At 37.8% G+C, this 19,102-nt stretch overlaps 1 protein-coding gene across 2 annotated transcripts in view; it reads right to left on the bottom strand.

Annotated features, from left to right (window-relative positions):
* The window catches only part of prex2 (phosphatidylinositol-3,4,5-trisphosphate-dependent Rac exchange factor 2), a 101,914-nt gene extending 83,732 nt beyond the window's left edge, over positions 1 to 18,182 (bottom strand). Inside the window, exon 1 of one of the 2 annotated variants that reach the window (XM_044104561.1) lies at positions 18,107 to 18,182. In XM_044104561.1, the coding sequence (XP_043960496.1) occupies positions 18,107 to 18,127 (21 nt within the window). In that variant the 5' untranslated portion in view covers positions 18,128 to 18,182. Of the gene's footprint in view, positions 1 to 11,674; positions 12,084 to 18,106 lie in introns of those variants that run through there. The other variant, XM_044104560.1, reaches the window with a different exon arrangement.
* Between the last annotated feature and the right edge of the window lie 920 nt (positions 18,183 to 19,102).

Genomic DNA, 19,102 nt, shown 5'->3' with positions numbered 1-19,102 from the left:
TGCTCTTTCGTTCTTGTGTTTTATTTATTTCCTAATTAAATAAACATCACTGTATATAACTAAATAAAATAGTGATAGCTACTGCAGTGTATGCAGAGTATTACAAGAACAAAGAACGGCTCTCAGTGAGGCTCCAATTCTATCTTCTTAGTAAAGAGAAGTTCAGAAGACTCGAATCGTTTGTGACTGTCACGTCACTATATTGCTGACTTTTGGACACAGTGTTGTCCCATATATGCAATAATTCAGCGCAGTGAATGACTTTTTTTTCCCCCATCACAAATGCTTATGTGTCTCTGTACAGCTAGCTGTGCTAATATCACGTCAATGGGGCTTACCTTTCTTTGAGCTTCTTTTCTAAGTAACAGAAACACGTAATTGGCAAGTCACGTTATTGACTGAATTTTAATCGGTGCGTTTTGCATCCAGTGAAAACAAACATGTTAACAAATAAATTGGACAGTATGCTTAAGTTTAGTGACACTTCCACAGTTGCGGCCTTGATTGGTCTTGAAATAAAATCCCGAGTCCTCAGCGCCCGAGACCGAGTCTCGAGACCGGTGCCATAGGGCATAGCTCCATTTTACAATCAGGAGCCCATGAGTGTGCAGTTTAGCATTGCTAATGTTTCATGATGAAACTCACTTTAACATCTCCTCTGCAGATGGATTCTGACTATTCAAAGCAAGATGACAACACTTCTAAAAAGCCACAGAGTTGTCAGCGGTTTTTGTTACATTTTGCATTCCCCACCCTTTCCTCTCACAGTCTGTAGTTTAGATTTAGTGGCTCTGCAGCTGACAGGAATGTTAAGAAAGATTGCAAGTGATCATTTAGGTGCTTATGTAACTATACTTCCTAAAATGGGTAATACAGCTGAATATACAGTATGTCAAATCTTTACAAATGCAACTAAGAAAGGCTTATGGTGACACATTTATACTACTATCAATGTCACAAATAATAAAAAGGAATTTGGAAAGAAATGAAAAAATTGTATTTATGATTTTGTTTGTGTTGTTATTATAATCCTGTTACCGATTATGTGTAAATTTATGATACAATTCCCTTTCAGAAGCTGAAAAGGTTTTATAACCACTGCTCTACATAACCTCAGGAAAAATATTGTTAGAATAATCAGAATGTTAGAAAAGTGTCATAAAAATGTAAAACGTAAATGGTCCAAAGCTAGCGCCAGACACAAACAGCCTCTATGTGACAAATCTCTCTGTTGAGCTCATTAACACAGCAGTGGAAGTGCTGCACATCTCTCTGTGTGTTTTTCCTACTATCTATAGTCTTCCTAGAATTGCAGCGTAGAATGAAGTGATAAAACACAGCAGGTAACAGGTGAGCAAGCAGTTCAGCGCCCTCTGGCAACAACCTCTCAAAGCACTTTAGTCACTCAGCTTGCTTTGGATTAAACCAGAGCAGAGCTGGAAAATCGACAACGAAAGGGACAAAAAAAAAACAAACACTTACAAAAAAGTCTTGGTTTTCTAAGATAACATTTAGGCGAGAAGTACGTGTTTTATGTCCTGCACTGCAAATTGCTTTTCAGCTCAAGGACAAACATAAAGAGTTTAATTTTCTGCACGATGTCACACAAACAGACCAAATTCCCACAAGAAAAAAAGTTCTGACCAGAGACTAAAAGTGCCCATCCGAAAACAGAAAAGAAGTTTATTGCATTGGTTATTATGTTAGAACTTGTTTGTGATCACTTGTTCTATAGTTATATCAGTCATTCAGTCGTTATTAGCTGTGTGTGAAAAAAAAATAACTATATACCAGATGATTTGCCTGATCACATTTTATAAGTTTTACCAGATAATAATTTGTAAGCTCTCTGGAACTTCATGAGACCTCCATTTATATTAATATAATCATCTTCAAACTGAGAAACAAAGCACATTTGTATCTTCAATGTCGACTCCTATCAGTAGGTCTGTTGCATTTAGCTACACACACCTGAAAGAGCACACCCACACACACACACACACACACACATTTTGGATCAAATTCCAACAACTTCACCTGTGCAAAGGCTGGGCTGCCCACAGGATTTGCAATCAGAAGTCCAACCTATTTAAAATGTGCGTGCCCAAGCAGATAAACATGTAATGTGCTCTTGATTAACTGTGCAGCATGAAAGATCCCTGCACTTTGCAAATATTAGGATTTAGCTTCTGAGAACTAATGATTGACTTTGGCTGCTTTTCTTGGGCTGCCAACAAAAGAACTTGGTGACAGAAAAACAGAAGAAGCTAAAATTGCATTTGTGAGAGTATTTATGATTCTCTCACATGAAAGCCAGGTTTTGTGTTTGAAGTAGAATTTTTAGGCTTTGGACATGACATGTACAAAAAAAAAGTTTAAAAATGATTTACTTTGATGTTTTTGTCTATTGGTCTGAACCTTAAGAAAAATAACAAAAACAAGCTTGTTCATCTAAGAAATATGTAAGAGTTTAATTTCTATGACTAATCCTTGCTGAGCTGTTTGAAGTTAACATGCAAGTAAAATTAACATGAACACAAGTTTTCCAATAGTTTTTGTTCTTTGAAATTTCATACTTTACCAAACTGGGATTTCTACATTTCTGCAGCAGCTTTAAAAACATTCCGGACATTTAAGTAAAAATATAACAATCACATATCAAAAAGTTGGATTGCCTTTCTGTATTGCAGGATGTCATCTCTTTTTTGGTATCTAAAGTAACTCAATTTGTATTTATTTCAGCTCTATACCACTTCTTTGTAAAAACTCAAAATAACAAATGATTACAAAAAAATAAGAGTATTTTAGAGAGCAAAAAAGCAATTACAGCCCAATTCAAAATTTTTGGATAGGGGTATATTTAGCTTCAAAAACAGAAACACTCAATGAACTTCAGAAAAAACGGTTGCTGAAAATTCAAAGTTCCATACAATATTTGAAATATAAATCATCCTAAAAAGCCATTCTTTGACAGAAATTTAAATTTTTATACAGTAGCAATAAAGAATGGTTTTATTGTTTTTAACACTTATCCAGATTTCAAGATCCAGATCATGATACTAATGAAACCAGAAGAGCGAGAAATCTCAAACAAATTAGGAAGAGAGGTTTTGAACTGTGAAACTTAATTAGAGATGGGAGGAGAGACTTGCTGCAAACGGGAGACGGTCTTTGGTGAGCCACCTTCCAATTTCAATGTGCAACCAAGCAAAGCATCATCCTCTGATGTTCAGGTGATTCCCAGCAGGGCTGCACACCAACAAAATCTTATTGATCTACAAGATGACTGAGCAAAACTGTCAGCTTGCTAATCCATGGCGCTCTCCCAGTCAAGACCGTCTCACACACTGCTACTGTTCATCTGATTTCAAAGCTTCCACGCTATCTGCAGAAAGGGGCCCTCTGCCATCCTGAGAAGCAGGCCTGGCTAGTAGGAGTGAAAGGGGCAGAAACTAAACTGGGAAGGACTACGGTCAGCTTCTCCCTTCGACTTCCTGTGTTTGTGCACAACCAAACTCTGGCAGGAACGTGTTCGTCATGTGTCTGTCGGGAAGCAATCAAACCCTAGGGCAGGATAAGGTAAAGTGATGATGACGGTTTTATCAAAAAAAGTAGAAATTTTAAAGTATAATCGGAGATATAAAGCAGAAGTGTTAAAATGCTAGGCTGGGGGAAAAAAAATACAAGACAGAAATTAATGTCTGCAGCCAAAGAGACACTTACTGGGATCTTTAAACCTCTACAGTAAATCCTATTCTGCAACATAATTAGATCATTTACAGAGAGTTTCCCATCAAGTCGGGCAGGACAGAACTGCAGCAGCTGAACTCTGACATGAAGGCTGCTCACAGAGCTACTGCTAAGCCCAGAATTGTTCATACTCCTGGGACTGGTTTAAAGTAATCCTTTAATTTGACCAACATGTTTCTTCTGATTGGAAATAATATTACAGTTTTGGAATGGCAGGGCCAGACTCAACTGAATTTGGAGCCAAACAAAAATTTTCCTTTTTTTTATTAAATAGGCAATAAATCATTTTCAACTTGCCTTTCAACATGGATTTTTTTTTTTTTTTCACAAATAACACCATTCCTATTTTTGCCTTATTCTCATTTGTGAGATAACTGACTCATATCCTATCAGGGAAAAAAACTATTTGGAGACTGAAAATAATTCTAACTCTCGCAGGACAATAAAAAAAAGTAGGAGCTTTTGTCAAAAAAAACCTTGTACAACACAGTGGTGGAGGCATCATGCTGTAGGGATCTTGGGGAAGCTCATCATACTTAGTGGGAGGATGGATGCAGCTATAAGCACAGGCAATAAAAAAAAAAAACGTTTGAGGTCAAGGCACTTGAAACTCAAAGAAGAGTGTTTTTTCAAGCAATATAACACAAGGGAACTCAGTAAAAATGTGTTTTTTTAAAGCAATGTATATTTTTTTTTACAGTTATGCACACTTTGTTGATATGCAATCCTATTTGAAGCTTTACAGTTGTGACTATAATATGGCAAAATTTAGAGAAGTACAAGTAGAACACTAGCCTGGCCATTGTCTTTCTGTGCAATACGAAAAAATCTCTGGGCTTTTATCCCCTTCACCGGTAGATATAATGGGCCAATCAGCGAACAGAAGGGGAAGTTGTGAACGACAACCTTGATTTTTTTTGCACTGTTTTAGAATTGAAATAGGCTGTAGTTTTAGAAACGGCAGCTGAGGAAGTGAAGGAAGCTCTTCAGTCTGTGTAGGCCACGCTTCCAAATATTGAATTAACATCAACATTCACCTTGTTCAGCTCAGCTCTTCTCTCTCTGTAGTTGAAGATGGTTGTTTACAGTACAGGCAGTTTCCGGTAAGCTTCATAGCATTGAACTGGCACATACACCACAGACAAAATTTTATCAACTGAGTAAAATTTAAAACCTTAACAGAGGCTATTTCTCCAAGGAGCAATCACTTCTCAAAAGCCAAAAACCCAGACCTTCTGTATGAAGCAAATAGTGTAGGATAAGGGGCTGGTTTAGGAGAACGCTCACATTAGCACAATTCCAGTTAGTATTTCAATCTATTTTTGTCTCCTATAAAAATGGCAATGTTCAGGAGTACACTCTCTGCACAAACATCTGCGCAAGTCTGCGAATGTCTTTGACATAAGTGTGGAAAACACAGTCCCTTGTGAGGATGACTCCCCCACCCCCATCCTGACAAGTGTTTGCTGCCACTGTTTTATGCCATGTGACCAGACACCTGCCACAGGCCAAATCAAAGGCCGCCTTCTCCTCTGGGCTTAAAGACAGCAGCACCTCTCTGCAGAGAGTGTGCTGCTGTAAGGTGCGGGAGTTATAAGTTTGCATGTGTGCTTTTAAGCAGGAAGTATGTAGCACAATGTAAAGACGGGGAGGTCCAGGAAGGAAGGAAATCCTGCTTCAAAACTGGCATCTGTGAGGAAGAAAAACTGAAGCACTCAATCCACAGTAAAGTCCCGCAGGGAGAGGGACAGGACCAAAAAGAACAGATATTACACACGTCAAGGATTCAACTCAAGCAGCCTGTTCCATGGATTAATTGTTTTTTCACAAATACAGGAAAAACTTACTAAATCTCTAATCTCAACATCTAGATGAAGGATTATTCATTATTTCAACCATTTGAGACTCAAGCCTGTTCCAAAAATCTCTGTAGGAGAGGAAATCTTGCTTACTAAAATCAATCCTCAGGATCCAAAAAGACAAGTTTGATGATACTTACATTGATGTAAGAATGCATCCTCTGTCAAATTAGAAAAGTATCAGGCAAAACAAAAGGCACACCATGAAAAAAAGTCATTTTGGAGTCATAGATTCACATTGTAAAATGTGGGTTACTTAATGTGGAGACTGCGAAATTAAAATGCAAGTGTGCCACTTCATTGAGTTCAGAGGCCTCACAGGGGAGACAGACACTGGAGAGAGCCTGACTGGATACATGGAGCAAATCTAATTAAAAAAGGTTTAAAGAAAGAAAAACAACACATCTCACCTTGCTTCCCTTTCACCTCTGCTCTCAACACCTGGGAGATTATTTAGCTGGATCTGACTTTCATTTAGTTTGGATTGTGAACGGAGGTCAGGATTCAACGCAGCAACACAAAACCATAGAGCTCTAACTTCACAGGCGCAATAGTACAAATTTTATAAGGAGAAAGCCAGAAAGCACTCTTCAGTTTCCAAAAACGTGGACAGACAAAAATGTGTGGAGTGCTGCTATAGGAATAAAAATAAAGCCAGACATGAAAAAATAACCATGAAGCATTTAAAATTGTTCAGGTTTGAAGAGTTTAACACTCGACTCCTCCACACCTACAGTATGTCGTTAAACACAGGGGGAAAAAAAGGATAAAACATGTGCAGAATTTAACACTGCTGTGTGGGGTGGTGCTGCATTGTAGAGTGTGCTTGTATATATGCTTTTCAATTAAACAAACAGAAGGAAAATGTAGCTTTTTTTAGTTGTAACTAAAAACGTTAACAGAGGTGAACATTGTGACAACATTTGAAACATTTTGGCAACGTTTGGTTGTAAAAGGTTCTTACTTGACAACAATCTGAGGGAAAGAACCGGATTAATGTCAATAAGCTGCTTCCTGGCCAAAACTGTTCACTGAACGTCAACACTGAAGTTGTTGGGGATTTTGTTTTTTCCAAATTTGGTCACAGCGATATTGTACTAAAGCATGACAATCTAACACAAATGTAAGTGATATGAATTTTATATAATCACAAAAAACGATAACTGGTTATACAAATCAAGGTATTTTTATTCCAAAATCAGCTTTCAAAGATTATAGCAGAGAACCTTATGACAGTCAGATAGAAAAGAATTACTAGCAGTTATATTAGTTGGTTATTATTATGACTAAATAGGATCACTATTATATCTGTGAAAAGATCACACCTACCTCCTCTTCATGATCTCTAATGTGATAGAATCAGTATTTTGGTTACTTGTGCTTTCTTAAATACATCTTCAACCCAAAAGATCATTTTACTTAACACATAAATACCATTTGTGCTGTTTCTGAAGAAAGAAAACTGGATGGTAAGTAAAGTATTGTACAGCAATAATGAGGAATAAAGGAAGCAATTGGGGAATAAAAACAAGAGCAATCAAGGTCCATTATGACGACAAACTGATGTAAGTTAATGCCTAACATCATGCTCTGGGAATGAAGCACTCAAAATGATTTGTTGACCCTAAAAGACAACAGGATATGATGTCATTCATACATAACAAGAAGTTATGACTTTTTTTTTTTATTCTAACATCTAAAAACTCAAACATCTCAAAATATTTGTCACTTCTAATGACTGAAATTTTGACCAAGCTGCTGGCCCGTCCACGCTCTGCTTTCCAGATATATAAGATAAAGTCAGAGGCGACAGATCAAGGAGGGAAATCCAACTATTTTAAAGACTGTGACATTTTCCGATACATTTTAGATTTTTCAAAAGTGCCCCTAGAACAGAAGGAATACTTAAACACTTCAATGTGTTTGGCCCCAAGTAGAAGACTTAAACCATCAGGTGCCTGAACCACCTTACCTGACTTCTTTCAATGCATAGGAAAAGCTTCTCACCACATCTCCAAGGTTGGATGCAGTATCTCTAAAGCAAGGGTCTGCAACAATGTGGCTCTTTGGACCTTCATCAACTTGGCTTTTAATAACTAGCTAAAAATATATAATCAATGCATTTTTAAATAGAGATAAACATAGATATGATGACAAATGCAGGTTTAACAACATGATAGAATAGAAGGCACCCATCTTCTTTTTGCTTTTTATCCCTTTTGCACTAAAAGAGTAGAAATAAAATTATTATTCTTCAAAATGACCACACCGTTTCTACTGTAGATTTTTATTTAAAAAATATGAACTTGTCTCAGAGTTTAAGACGGTTGCAAAGTAACATTTATGGCTTTAAACAAGCTTTGTTTAGATGAACTGAGGGCAAAAATGGCTCTTTGGAGATAAAGGTTGCAGACCCCTAATCGAAAGAGTAAGCTTGTATCCAGGATACTAATATTTTGATAAAAATTCATATCTCATGACCATAGATGAAAGTCTTAATAAAGACAGACAGAGCAGTTTTACGTTATTAATGTAGACACTAAGTCAATGTGTCTATTCATTTCCTGCTCAATTAAATCATCCCTTCAGGAATGGGACACTAACAGACCCTCTGTGCTCAAAGCAACCAACCAGGCAATATCAGTGAAACCTTTTTCAGGTTGAAAACCATCCTCCTAGATCTCATTGGTTGTTTTGGTTTGTTAGCGGTGCATTACTTCAGACAGCAACACCAGCACAGGGAAGAAGAGGAGGAACTATCTAAAAAAAAAAACATTTCTTAAAAAACTTACACATTTCAGACTGTCTTGATTTCTTTAATCACACAAGACCACCTGGGCTTACAACATTCCCTGCAGAATAACAACTCTCCTTCAAAAAATGTCCATTCTTCCCCTGTTCTGATATCAGAGTTTGTGTCTTCTGTTATCAAAGGAGAGGCAGGCAAACATGACCTTGTTTCTATTTTGCAGGAAAGGGAAGGAAGTACCAACATCTCAAGATGAGCATGCAGGAAAAGGATAGGAACAAGAGACTGTGACCTTCAGGATCATAATATCCAGAGGCATGAACGTCTCTGGCCCCCTTCCTCGACCTAACCACTGTCTGGATCAAATGCTACAAGCAAAAGAAAAAGCAGGCAGACTGGCTCCTGCTAAAGTGACTATTCTATTCAGGAAGTAAACAAAGCTAAAGCACAGAGCGCGAGACACAGAGTATCCAAATGCAAACATACACAAAAATGGTTTAGTGATCTGGATCTCTGGGAGGCAGTAAATGCTCTTTGTTTATGACATTAGGCCTGATTTTCTTGAACTTCCTACTGCCCTTTCTGCAGACACAACACTGATTTAAAAAAAAGTAATAGTGACTTGCCTGTTGACTAAGGCAACATCAGCATAAAATACAAAATAGCTAAATAGAGAAAGCCTTCTTCTTGTTTAAAGGTCTTAAGCACATGTCGTTTTTACCTAGGAATGTTTTATAAAAGAATGACTCAGTTATCTCTGATCAAATATATTTAATTTCTGTTGATTTATGGTCTAAAAATGGTTCTAAACATTGCGCTCGCTTTAAAGATGCTTTTGTTAAAGTGGAATCGAAGCAGAGGGCCCAATTGATCCATTACCAAGCCCAAAGCAATAATTTAACTTGTGGCACAGATCTTCCTCCAGAAGCAGAACATAAAAGATCTCCCCCACACACTGAAACCTTTTTGCATTTTCTCTCTTAAGATCTTAAAATGCATGAAAATTGTGGACGTCTGAGTCACCATTTGGAACTCGGAATAAATTCTGAATACAAACATTTTCCAACCTCTACCTTATTTTTTTCCATACTTGTCCAAACCTGAAAAATCTTTAAAATCAAATTCTAGACGATTCCAGGCTTCTTTAAAACTGCATAAGAACCCTATTATCCCAGCAGATCTTTAAGCAGAGTCTAAATTTCTTCTTCTTATTGAGCCACTGTTGAGATTGGCCGTCATTTTATCTGCTCAGAGCAGTCCAAGACAAACACCGGCGTTCACCTCCGTCCACTATCACAAGTTATAATTGTCCATTATGCAACACAAACAAACGTATCCCTGGAAGCTTCTTCTGCTTTCAGATTATTCTGGAAGCTTGATGCATTTGAAATGTGGGGGAAATTATCCAAAGAAAATTCCAAGAAAAGTCAAAATTAGACTTCTAAGTATCGACACCGTGAAGATACAATCTTGATTTTCCCACAAGAGAGTGAGAGACGTACACTATGGGCTCAGACTTTCCCAGAACAAAAATCTCTATGACCTGAATGTTAAAGCATGTGTTTGGGGGTAAGCATTGTGTTTTGGTCCTCCAGATCAGGAGAGGCAATCTCTGCACCTCGGTTCAACCTTACCAACCGACCAGAGCCTCATTGTTCTGCAGCAATTTCTAACCTCAGAGGAATTCCTCCTCCAGGAAATATGGCTTACAAGAAGCCCAGCCACTCATACCCTTCACCCTCCTGGCACTATCTGCTCTGTGATCTGCTTTTCCCTTTCACCCCCTCTAATAATATTCCGCCTGCCTCTGTCCCTCCAGAATTAGGACACCCAATGGCAACATAGACAGGGGGCGGCTACCCTCTGACCTGTAGACACACAGGGAATTGTGAGTCCTATCTGGCTTGTGTTTGGGAAGCAGGGGTCCTGTTATTCCTCCGATCAGATAAAGGTCTGTCCTGTGACCTCTCTCCACAGTAGGGATTTCCTTTGATCAACATTAATAAAGCTCACCAGGGTCTCCCCAAGAAGATCAAACTCTTAATTTCTACTAATCTAACTTCTTTCAATATCATCAGATAAAATGCATTAAAACCAGTCCAACTCATATCAATCTGAAGCTTCTGTCCAAACATTCTTGACCAGAACAGAAAGGCCTCACAAGGATCTGTCACCTCTGAAATTAATCCCTGCCACAGCACAACAAGGGAGATAAAGGAGGGGTGGCTGCATTCCCTACAAAACCCCTATCTGTTGTCGATGCCAGATAGTGCTCCATCCTCTGTTTTCTTCTCCTTCGTTCCAATTGGAAACATCTGGATGGTGGTGGCAGAGGATTTGATCCAGATAACCGTGCGTTACTTGAGAGCATCACTGAAAATCAAGCGTTTTGCCTTACAGTGCCTACTGCCAAAACTAACTTTGATGTAAAGCCATTAGAAGGACAGTGTGTGCCTCGAGTCATGTGGTGGCAAGCCAGGTGTTATCCCCACTAGTGCTAATGGTTTTCATTCTAGTCCTCCTGTGATGTCTTTGGCAGAGCTTGCACCATATGGATCTGATGAGATAGGAAATGTGTTCTCCCGTGTTGCAAGAGATGTCATTACGGGATGCACTTGTAATCCTGCATATGACAGGAATTAGTAAAGTTGGTGTGAGAAACACCATTGTAGTCGGTTAGATTGGATGGAGGAAGTCTGTAAACATTAATGTTCAAGTTCTAGATTTAAATATTCTTTTTGAAATTAGCATCTCAGTTGACTTGTGAAGGCAACTGGCTGCACTGGATTTTATTTGAGAAAACATCTCAAAGAAAGCGTATGAATATGCACATATGCATATTTATATGCATATGTGGATATGCAGACTGTAACACTGCTTTGAGTGTTGCACCATGTTTTGTGAGTGACCTGCCCGCCACACTGTGAGCCTCAAACATCCTTGGGTCAAACCGAGAAGAGGATCAAAGCAGAGTTCTGGCTATGCAACTGCTCTTCCGATTTTACACTTGCAAACAAACAAACAGAGATCCTAATCAAAAGGCCTGCAAGACAAACAAGGTAAATGATAGATAACCTGCAAACAAGACAGCAACGCGCAAGTTTAGATGAAACCCTGTAAGATTTTAATTGGTCTGTTGTTGCTCTGCAAGGCAGATGCACCATGCATGTTAAGCATATTGTCTGCCTTTACTTGTTTGTCAGGGGATAACTGGATTTGTTTTTTGTTTTTTGTTTTTTTTTGTTTTGTTTTTTTAAAAAGACAAATACAGTCTGGACTTTTTAAAAACTCTTCCTACACATTGTGCAGCACTCACCGAGAGAAAGTCCAGTGTCCCAACATAATCCCGTTCAGTCTTTAAAAGTTCATTTAGGACACAGACTCGCAGCCGGAGTTGTTTCTCCTGGTCCTTCCCGCTTTCAGCTCTGTGTTCACTTCTGCTTTCTTCAGTCATTCTGAGGGAACTTGTGGATGTAAATACACGCTATTTCCTTCAGCCGGTCACGGTTTCACATCACCAAGTTGAGCTTAGATGCGGCGGAAGAAAGTTCGCAACATGTTCAGAACTAGCAACCGGTGTCTGCGATGAAAGTCCTCAAAAAGTCCGGAAAAATGTCAGAATATGCGAGGAAAGTTGCTAAATGGAAAGCAAAAAGTTTATTTAAAAAAAAAAGACAGAAAGAAGAGATGAAAGAAAGCACAAGATGTGTGGCTGAGTAGTGAGAATGAACTGAACTCCAGTTAAAAGTTAAGTCCATGTGACTCCTGAAAACCTTCATCCTACTCCAGCAGCCTTAAAAGTGGGGACCAGTCGTGTTAAGTGTGCTACAATGCGCACAATAGCTTCCGGTTAAATGTTTCAAAATAAAGGCACGAGAATTTAAATTGATTCCAATCGCGCTGCAAATCAACAGACGTCACATTACAGACTTTTACTGCACACAAAGGTCTCGTATGTTTCCTACTTTTACAAAACCTTCTTAGGGCTCTTTTCCTCTTATCTAAACCAGTTACTACAACAAAGTACTTGTTCCTCTCAACTTATTACATTGAAAGTCTCTTAAAAAAAACAAGTATTTTGGCTTTCTTTCAGGACACAGGTTTTTATCTTAAAATAATTCAAATTATCTCATGGGCTGATTATTTGAATAAACTAAGTGAAATGCAAGGTGTAGCTATGTAGAGGAGGATTTTCTCATCTTTTCTTTTTGTGTACAATGGGGTTTTGTTGCCATTTTAAAAATGCTTCGCCACCAAGTCGCGAGCAGCCTGAATGAGAATCAGTTCCTTTAAGTCAGAACCTGTATTACTCAACTGCTGGACTGTTCTCTGCAGGTCAGTTAAGTCTCTGCCTCAATAAGAAGAGTTCAAGTGCCTGGGTGTCTTCGTTTCATTTTACTCAAGATGGTAGGACAGAACAGAAGACCGATTCCCATCTGCAGGGATCATGAACCAAACTACAAAATTTAATCTACCTTCCAACCTTCACTGACAGTTTTGAGATAAGAATAAGATCCCAAATATAAGCATCTGAAATTGTCTTCCTCACCCTTCGACATAGGGTGAACAACTCCATCTTCTGAAGGGAACTCAATACAGATGCTGCTCCTCCACTCCGAAAAAGCTAAAATAGTTTAGGCAGCTGATCAGGAAGCCTTCGGTGTTTAGGAGGATTTTTGCAATGCAACATTCAGTGCTTGTTGCACTGAATGGAGTATCCAGGGCAGAACCACAATTTTCTCATGGAACCATGTTTCCCTAGTGATGTGTGAATGCCTCGGGAGAGGGTTGCTGGGATAGTGATCTCTGGATTTCCAAGAACGGATTAAAGAACATATCAGAACATGTTGTTGTTGGCATGATAGGTGTAACCAAAAAATTACCAAATAACTGTTTTTTTATGCTTCACAAAGCATAAAAAATATTGCTCCAGCCCAAAATGTTCAACAGCACTTGAACATTTGATTAATGAATGTTCTTCTTGTTCCCTTTGCATCATTCAAGCTTCATCTTCTTTTCTAAAACATGTCTCAAATGGGTAAAGGTGGTTCTCCGAGTTTGAGATGGAATCATTTGTCAGTTTGAGGAGAAGAGAAGCTGATAATGCAATCAAGACATTAATGAGTTATTGATTAGTTTGAATTCAGGCAAATGTTGGAGTTGTAGTAAACAAAGTTGTAGGAACAGAAATCCATAACCTCAGATGAAATATGCATGATGCATTTGGTGGAACAAAAAAGGAGCAGCTTGTATGGGGTCGTGTCCTCTTGCAGCCTATGCATATATCTACCAGTTGAATGTGCACAGTGATATTTTCCAAGGATTTAACTCCTAATACAAACAGTAGGTTGGGTGCAAAGAACCATTCTGTGTTCAGATATACATTCAGATGCTTCCAATCCTTTAACATGACATTGAGGCAGCCAGGAATGCAACAATTGTATGTGTATGGCTGAAATACATAACCAGGGTAGAGAGGTGAAATTTATGCAATCTGTCTACATATGTAGACTCTGCTTCAGTCAGAACCAGTTCAAAGTTGGTAGAAACAATTCTCTCACTTAAATATCAAAAGGAATATAGATCTACACCAAAATGCAATTGTTTTATCTGCAAGCCCTCCATTGGTTCATTAAGTTTCAAGATATTGTCACTTTCTTAAAATAATGGCTTAAGTCAAATTTTGCCAAAAGTGATTTTCTTTTTTTTCTATTTCTTTTTTTTTTTCGCAAAAACTAACTTTCAGCAAAAAATAACATAGGGTGGTGATGTTATTCAGTTTGTATATTTCATGTGGAAAAAACTGCTCACATACAGTCTCATCTCTTGCCTGAGTCAGTCACAGACAGCATGATCTGCACTATGAGAGTCTTCCTTGTCTCCTAATGGCTGCATCTCTCTTCAGATTACTCACTTGGCTCCAGTTTCCTTGCAGAGAACGTGAGCACAGAAGGGAAACCTCTTATTTTCAGAGGAAACAGGGTGCAGGTGGCCGGAGAAACGGAAAGAAAATGTGTTCACGGACATGCTGTGATATGTCTGGGACTTTTTTTTAGGAGGAAATGTTTGTTATTCTTTTGGCGATATGACTAAATGGGGGGACAGTAAAGCTATTATAATAGCCTTTTACAGTGTTTTGCAGCAGTACTCGCACCTCGTGAGCATTTCCACGTTTTGTCATAACACTACCACATATTTTACTGTATATTAATGGGATGTTAGAAGCGCCTAATTGTAGAGTGAAACATTTAAAAACTATTTGTGGCTTGTATATTTTCAGGGTGGTGTTAATTAAATCAATTATGTCTCAACTACCTTTGCACTTCCATAAAGTCAATTTTATGGCCATTCCTTTTAAACAAAATAAGTCAATCTCAGTCAGATTAAACAAAGAGTATCAATTTTCAAACTATTTTTTAAAAATTGCAGCTAATTAGCTGTATTCAGATCTGCTCTCTGATCCAAATCTAAACCTCTGGTCTAGGGTTGATGTCTTCCTGGAAGATGAACCTATGTTTCAGTCTTAAGTCCTCTGCAGCCTCTACAAGGTTTAGTTAAAAAAAAAAGAAAAACAAATTTATAGTTATTCGATGAATTACATATTGCAAGTCGGTCCTTCCCTGCAGAATATTTTAAAAAATGAAATTTAAACATGGGCGTCATAGCCTGGTAAATCTTGTCATATTAAACTGAACCGATATAAAACTGCAGTTAGACAAATTTAACAAGCAATGAGCTGCACAGATCCCAACAATGATATTTAATTAAGCAGCATGTGTTTAATTAGGACAGAACCTCCACTTGCTCGGAGCTGAAAACTCCCCGGGTGCTCCTCACTAACACATAGCCGAGGCGGCCCGTCGAGAAGTCGGCTAAGTGTTTGTGTATTGAATTAGACACAGCAAAAGTCGTTTTGCGCCCGGATAAACAGAAATACGATAAACACTAAACCCAGCTTTACATTCTTAGAGAAGATTTCACTGGAAGCCACTATGAGGAGGCAGGGATTAGCATCTCAACTACTGAGGATTCAGCCCAATCCGTTTTTGCAATAAATTCATGCACTTCGTTACACAAACGGCCTACTTTATCCGTCCTTACGCCGCAGAGCTGCTGCAGGTTTTAGAGTCGGTTCTGCGATGAAGACGTGGCTTTCAAACACATTAATCTGTGGTGTACTCTGGTGGTCAAATGTGGTACGACAGTCTTCTCACGAGTTTCTGGTTGAAGCGTTCACAGAGATGCATTGTAACTACCACCAGAGGGCAACGTTGCATTTCATTGGATTAAAAATAGGCATCTAAATGGATAGAATACTTCGTTGGAAAATAACTATTTAAAAAAAAAAAGGCACAAAGCATGGAAAATATTTGCAACAAAACGGTTACATCGCTGCTTTATACAGGTTGATACATTTAGAGCACCATTCTACACTATTAGACTTTACCACTCTTGACATTGGTCTGCTGAATTGATACTGGTGACAAAGTCCTCCTTTTTTGAAGGGTTGAGAACAGCTGCAGGTTTTTCACTATTTCCACAGATGAGTTTTAATTATCAGTTCATAGGAAACACAAAAACAATGCATTTTTTGCATAGCAGGATAATCAGTCTCATTTTTCTGATGCATTTACATTAATACAGATTCAACTTTTTTTGGCAGCATTTAATGTGTGTGCAAAGTATAACTCGAGTCAAATTAAATAACATAATTTACACAAAAATTACTTGAATTGAGTAAACATCTGCAATAAAGAAGTCATTCTAAGCCTCAGAGCAAGGTTACTGTACTGTGGTTAGTTTTCACTAATGGGTGCTGCTCAACAGGTCAAAATAAGTGGCGTAATAGAGTCCTGTTATGTTGCAAACACCAACTTATTTGTCTGCAAATATAAAAGGTCTTTAGATTTTCTAGGTCAGAGTTGTGTGCTTTTTATTCATTTATTTATTTTGTTTTTCTGCTCAGGAAAATCACAAAGATGCCAGCAGCAGAAAATATACAGTCCTAACCTTTTTTATAGGACATGAAGCCGAACAGAGTGAATAGTTGCTTTTGATTTTTCTTTTGCCAAACTAAAATATTGTAGATCATCAGAAAATTGTTTACAATTTGACAAAGAGAAAGTTAACAGAATTATATTTTTAAAAAAGATTAAATGATTGCTCAAATCAAAACTGTCCAAACCAAACTGGCCCTCTGATGTAAACATTTGGTTGATAATCTGAAACATTTAAATGTAACAACAAAAAAAAAAAGAGGAGAAATCTATAAGGGAACAAATACTTATTCACAGCAACACATTCAAGTTTCTCTAGAAGTCAAGACCTCCATGATGTTCCATCTCCTCTCTCATGAACATTTGATCAAAGATGTGCACTTATAACTCTGCTCAGGGTCAGTTTCAATCTGTCATGTCTTGTGGAGTCCCCATGTTTTAACTAGAGCCCCGCCCCACCAGACACCTCTACAACCTGGTTGTCTGACTGCAAGTATATCAAAGAGGCTTTTCACAGTCCTTTGGGCACATTCAGGAGAGAAAATTGGCATTTACCAGCCCTGGGTGCCACTCAGAGACTTGTGAATTGGATTTAGATTTTATCCTGAACACACACACACACACAAATAAAAAATTCACGTCACCACAGACCACAACCCAGAGCGGCACCACATACCCAGAAATGCAGTCCTGCATATTAATTACACCATGAAACAAACTCCAAGCGTTGTAATATGTAACATCACCATACTAATCCATTTAAATAAACGCCCAACTTTTACATTCCAGTTTGTTTTTTTACTTGCCCTACTTGCCCCATCACATGCATAGAAGGCAGAGGATTTTATGAATACGCTTCTGTGTGCAGCTGCCACTTAGATCCACATAATTCTGCAGAAGTGTAATGTTAGTTCTGTAAAGTGATTCCTTTAAGAAAACACTGCTTCTTAGCCATAGAAAATTCAACTTTAAGTTGAAAAAAAAAATTAAAAATCAGCAAATAAAGAGGACAAGTCCTTTTATACAACTTTACAACCAATATGGCATTTATTCACTGAACACAAATATTAGTTTTTTAGCCTTTATTTAATATTTTTATCAGATCTTTTTGGCCTCCATGTTGTGAAGAGGTTTATTAGTAATGTTAAGAAAGACCTTATGCTTCATTTTCAGGTTTTATTTCAGTTTCAGGCATTAGGTGCACCATTGTGAAATACTCCCCAACCCCACAGATTCTGTTTGGACTTTTAATCTTAACAGTACAGTGGACTTTTAAGGTAAACAGGACCCAAAGCATTCTGAATATACGAGAAGAAACATACATGTAATCAAAACTCCATAAAGCTGCAACAAACATTTTTTTTTTTGTCTTCTATACTGAGAGACACAGTCTGTGAATCATGACAGTATAAACAAAAACATTTGCAGTGATGACATTAATGCTCACAATACTAGTACAAATAAAAAGAAACAGTCCTAAGACTGAGCCCTGAGGAACACCATTTAGGAGAAATGGTGTTCCATGTCCTCCTACGTGAAGAATGGAAATTCAAACATTATGAATTTAAAATTAAATCAAAAATCCATCTAAGTCAACTACTTTAAAAGCAGCAGTATGTGACTTTTACATGTTTTACAGGGAATTGTTAAAAAGAATAAATTTTCTTAAATACACATCATGTGGGGTGCAGACAGGGGAGTAGGACCGTCATAAGAATCATAACTTAATGAATGAATTCCAAAACACTTACAAATACTGGAACCCAGAACATGAGACAAGGAGCAACAGTGACATGGGGTAAACAGATCAACGGAGCAAATGAAAGGAACCAGTGGTGAGTAATGACGTAGGGAGTGGCGATGACAAAGAAACCAATTAGGGAAACTCATTACAGCTGGGAAGAGAGCAGTGATGCTTGATCAGATAAATGACTAGCAGCTGGGGAAGATGAGTAAATGACAAGGTGACTAAGGCAAAAGTAAAGACGAAGCTAGAAGAAAGAGAACCTACAGAACAGCAGAAATAAGCACCAAATCTAACAAAATGCATCCACCACTGAAGAAGATAAATTAAACTAACAGAAGGAATAAACTAGAATGACAAGATAATACTAAGTGCAAAACAACTCCGAAGCAAAGTATAGAGCAAGCTGGAAGAACAAAAGGCTGGGGGAAATGTTGAAAATAAAGAAACAACAAAGGTAGAAGTCCACTACTGGGAGGGGTATGAAAACACAAAACTGTTAAGTTAACATATAGTCGGAACAGATGCTGTAAATGAGCTGTCTATAAATGTGTATGCATGTTACCTACTTTGTATTATGTTCACTGTATTTGTCATTAAATAAACAAAGTAAAAAAAACAAACATAAAATATTGTCATCCAAATTCATCTATTCTATAAAGGCTTTGTCAGAAATTATAAGGTTGATGGTTTTAATTAACCTATTATTATATCATCTGATTTTAAAGGAGTAAAAAGATCATTTCTATCCAAATGTTGCAATTTTCAATAAGTCATGTTAAATATGCCAGTTGTGAAGGACAGTAACACAGGAAGGAGGCAGACAAAACTGTCAAGGTGGATATTTAATGATAAAACAGCTAAGGATGTAGTAAAGAGAAAACCTGCAAGATATGAAGTCGGTAACAAGAGATCTGACAGTGTACTTAGGAGATCAGACGCTGTAAATATTTGCTGGATTATTATTAATCAGCAAACATAAGACTGAGTTTACCAACTGAAG

Source organism: Gambusia affinis, linkage group LG21 (genome assembly GCF_019740435.1).
Source record: "Gambusia affinis linkage group LG21, SWU_Gaff_1.0, whole genome shotgun sequence".
NCBI classification, from domain to species: Eukaryota; Metazoa; Chordata; class Actinopteri; order Cyprinodontiformes; family Poeciliidae; genus Gambusia; species Gambusia affinis.
Note: the sequence above shows the minus strand (reverse complement) of the source record. Positions and strands in the feature narration are given on the sequence as shown.